Source organism: Lepidothrix coronata, unplaced genomic scaffold, assembly GCF_001604755.1.
Source record: "Lepidothrix coronata isolate B3197 unplaced genomic scaffold, Lepidothrix_coronata-1.0 Scaffold1543, whole genome shotgun sequence".
Lineage (NCBI taxonomy): Eukaryota > Metazoa > Chordata > Aves > Passeriformes > Pipridae > Lepidothrix > Lepidothrix coronata.
The window spans coordinates 1-4089 of NW_016691723.1; the positions used below are offsets into that span (position 1 = coordinate 1).

Here is a 4089-nt window from a genome sequence, read left to right on the forward strand (position 1 = left end):
AAAAAAAAAAAAAAAAGAAAAAAAAAATCAGTAAAACTGTGACACGGGAGCCAGGAAAGGCTCTGATGGGGAAACAAAGGCCAGGTTGATACAAATGACACCCTGCTCTGAGAAAGCATGAGCCAGATTTGGGACCTATCATTTCTTCCTCTTCAACCCTTATAGAACTGGAGTGTCTTGACCAGTATGACTCCGTGGCAATGAGCACAAAGCCACACATCTGTACAGCAGCTGATCAGACACCAACTAATCACCACAGCTCAGTGATACAGTGGTTCCATGTGCTGACTGACCTCCACCTCCCAGGCTCTGCAGCCATCACCATAGCTACGGCTCTTCACATCAGCTTCACAAGAAGTCCTTCCCTTCCTAAAAGCTACTTGGAAATAGTCACCCATAAAATAGAGTATTTAAGGAAAGCAAAACAGAACAGCGTCACCTTGCTCTTCTGAGTCTTGTTTCCAACTGTGAGCAGGACAAACGAGGAAGGTTCTCGTTCCATCTTCTGTCATTTAATATAGGGAAAAAAGAATAAATCAGAAAAAAATGAGAAATTTATAGTTTACAGAAAGCTATATCACACCACTACTGTTACTTGAAATGAGTTGCTGGAAAGCTGACCATATTTTTCAGATGTAGGACATCTGAAGGGTGCAGTACACAGGAAAGCCTCCAGCCATAACACAGCACAGTCTTTACCATCAAGAGTACACATTTAAGCCAAAGTTTTATGTACTTAGGTTTCAATAGGTGAGCAGTTAAAAAATTGTCAGAAACTGGGAGGAAACAGAGAAGAGAGCTGAAGGTTCAGTGGGAAGTCTTCATCATTCCTGAATGAAACAGGACTTTCAGAATTGGTTTCCAAGGCTCAGGACTTGCAGGTAGAAGCAAGTCTTTGGCATCAAGTAACAATTCCTTTCCAGAAGTAACAATACTGAACCTCTTGTACTGTGCTTCTCTGCACTAATGCTACAGAAGTCAAGGCTGAGGAACTGGTCTTGGCACAACACTGCATACAAAGCACTCACAATTAGGTTCAGAATTAAGTGCTAGTAACTCAGTTGTAAAGATGGTACTTAGGAGAGGAGCTACTTGGACAGAATGGGAAGTTTTATCCATAGCTCAGAGCTGTGACTGTGTGTAACTTGTTCAAGAAAAAAGGGAGAAAGACATTCTTCCCTATACCCACCATTTACATCACAGTAGCAAAATATAGTGTTTTGGGGGGAAAGTAAACAGAAGCTATGAGAGTGGAGGCAGGAATGAGAGACGCTTCTGAATCCCTCTAAAACCAAGGGGGGAGGAATTTGGTGTTCAGGTCTCCAGTGAACAGGAAGGTTACCACAAACAAGCATATTCCTCCCACCCCAATGTCAAGCTGGAACAGCTCAGCATGGGAAGAATCTCTGCAACAGCAGAAAGGTTATCATGACCTAATCTGATGTCTGCAGACTCTCTGTCCAAAGCATAAAAGTATAAACAACCACAGGCACAATCAAAAATTTCTGTGTTGCATTCTCACTTGGATCTCCTAGACTTTTACTGGGGCAGGGGTGGCCTTTCAGTGAATATTTTGAACCCCTGGTCACTTAGATTCTGGCAGTGGAGAGGTTATTTCTCTTTAAACACAGCCAGTTTCAGTTGCTACAATGCCCCATAATCCAGAACATTGTTTTGCAAGCACGGGAGGAAAATATAAATTTTACCTTGAGGTACTTGTTATTTTTGATCTTCTTTGCTCCACATTCACCATTCGAATATTCGAAGTGGTTTTTCTGAATTAGTGAAAGAGTATTTAAAATAATTAGTTTGTGGTCTTAAAAAGAGAAGGTTAGGAGTGAAGGCTGCTGCATGTGGTTTGTACTTACTGGAAGGTTGAAGGCGCTGTCCAAGTAGACTATCAGAATTGCTGTAGACAGACCCTTCTTATCCTGCAAAGGCCAGGAAAGATAAGCCAAAACAAAACACAAGGTAGGCATGATCACCCACCAAGGACAACGTAAAATATAACAAAATTCGAAGAGCAGTTTCTGAAGGCTAAGCAGCTCTCTGCCTTTCTCCTAAAACTTGCAATTTTGAAGAGCAGAAGCCAATACAGTGTGACAGTTCTAAGCAGACCAGTAAGACGTGTAAGTCTCTTCAATGCACTGGCCTTAATGCTCATCAATCCCTCAGTGCAGAACTGGTTGGGTTCCCCAGCATAGCAAGACACCTGAAAACACGCTCAACCACATATATCAACATCAATCCAGTATCAGCAGAACAAAGCTTGGAAACAATTTTATTCACTTCAGTGGAACTCCAACGGTTTTGGTTGGTTTTGAAGAAACAGCATCCCTGGGAGATGGGCTTTATCCAAGCAGTTCTGCTGGACAAGCAACAATTTGTAAATACTGCCCTACCAAGCACCAGTTCTGTGTATTTGTCTATGACTAGTACAGGTTATCTCAGGGGCCTGGGGTACTACACAGATCCTAGATGAAGAGGGAGGAGAAAAACTCTCAAAGAAAGGACCTGTGAGAAGCTATTTTGCAGCGAGTCAAACAAAGGTTTGCCAATTCAAGCAAAAGGAGCTGCCAGATTTGAGTTACTCCTGAATTACCAAGGGACCTGGGGTAAGCAAATGCCCTTCCTCTGCAGGAGTGGCAGGGAGGGAATCACATCAGAACTTTGCCAGACAAAAATAAACTCCCATGAATTTGCCCTGGGGTTCCTAATTTCACACACTCCTTTGTTGATCACTGGACAGGGATCAGAGTACCTGAATCCTTCAAGCAAATATACTCACCTCATGTAGCTTTTCTTGGTCATTTAGTAGTGAAAGCCACTCCAGTTTTAAATGCAAGTGTCCGCTTGTTGTCTTACTTAAGGGAAACCACTAAACAGAGACAACAAAGGGTAACTCGAGAACCGTGAGGCAGAATAATTTTTATGTGTGTGGCAGTCTCTGAGACTTATGAACATTAGACTACATGAGTTGTACTCTGAGCATTTTAACTTGCACTTTTGACACATAAATTGTAGCACATCCATCTACTTACAAATACAAGCCAGAAAAAAATGGAAATAAGATACCCATATACAGGCAAACTGCATGGATATTTCCAACCAGCAGCAGCACAAGACAGGCACCCTGACATTGTTTGCAGAGTGCTGGGTTGCAGGATGAACGACCATAAGATCAGATCATTTCTCCCCTCAGCAGACTGCTTCACCAAACCTTATCTGCAGCCTTGTACAAAATGTTTGGTACATATGGGACACAAGATACAAACACAAGATACCCCACTGCTGGCTCAGTGTAACTTCAGGGCTGTCTGGGGTTACCAGCTTGGCTGTAAAAATTATTGTAATGGCTACTTTATAAGTTTTCTGAGTGAAGGTATTTTCTTTTTGTGAAAAGACCACTGTGCAAGTGTGCAAGGTAGCTTTAAGCACACAGAAATACTGCAGTAGCAGAGGGGGAGCACAAATGAGCACATGTAAGCATACACCACCAACACACTTAGAAATAAGCTGTGATCTTTACCTCATCAACAGTTCTGTCATTCATTACATCCACTAGGCCTATAAGCAAGCTGAAAGGCAAAAAGCAAACATTTCAGTGTATACTGAGGCATATAGCGTACTGCTGTTGGGGAGAAAAGAAACCACCACCAAAAAAGCCCACACTCAAGTCTGCTCCACACAACAACTTCTCCACATTGCCTGTGTGGAGGAATGCACCGGAATGCACTTACACTTCAGAAATCTCTCCCTTGAAATATTTAAATCTCAAGTCATGTGGCAACCATCACTTCTAATGGCTTCGCAGGATTCCCTGTAGGAGCATGGGCCACTCTCTACCTTGCTCAAAGTTAGTTGCACTACAAACTAATAACTTGGTATCAATATCTGGGCAAAGGGAATGGCTTCCAACAATATTAAATTGCCAATATAAATAATCCAGGTGTCCCATAGCAGCGGTTACTGGACCCCGAGCAAAGATCATGCTAATTTACCTGCCCATGAAGTCATCTTTATCTGGATCTTCATCATACAAGTCCACTTCTAAGTCCTGACCAGGCACTTCATGAACAACAAACTGGA

General features: G+C 42.4%; 1 protein-coding gene across 1 annotated transcript; it reads right to left on the reverse strand.

Annotated features, from left to right (window-relative positions):
* Nucleotides 1-108: 108 nt before the first annotated feature.
* Nucleotides 109-4080, reverse strand: LOC108510605 (extended synaptotagmin-3-like). Its single transcript, XM_017840274.1, has 6 exons — nt 4002-4080; nt 3530-3578; nt 2789-2878; nt 1869-1931; nt 1707-1775; nt 109-505 (listed from the first exon to the last, which is right to left on the reverse strand). Exons 1-6 carry the CDS (start codon nt 4007-4009, stop codon nt 377-379), a joined length of 408 nt encoding a protein of 135 aa, XP_017695763.1. The 5' UTR covers nt 4010-4080; the 3' UTR covers nt 109-376.
* Between the last annotated feature and the right edge of the window lie 9 nt (nt 4081-4089).

What these genes read in the sequence shown, in the direction of transcription:
- LOC108510605 (XM_017840274.1), bottom strand. An exon ending in ATGACAGAACTGTTGATGAG is followed by an intron (nt 2,879 to 3,529) that starts GTAAAGATCACA and finishes GTCTCTGTTTAG; the next exon opens with TGGTTTCCCTTAAGTAAGAC. An exon ending in ACAGCGCCTTCAACCTTCCA is followed by an intron (nt 1,776 to 1,868) that starts GTAAGTACAAAC and finishes TCACTAATTCAG; the next exon opens with AAAAACCACTTCGAATATTC.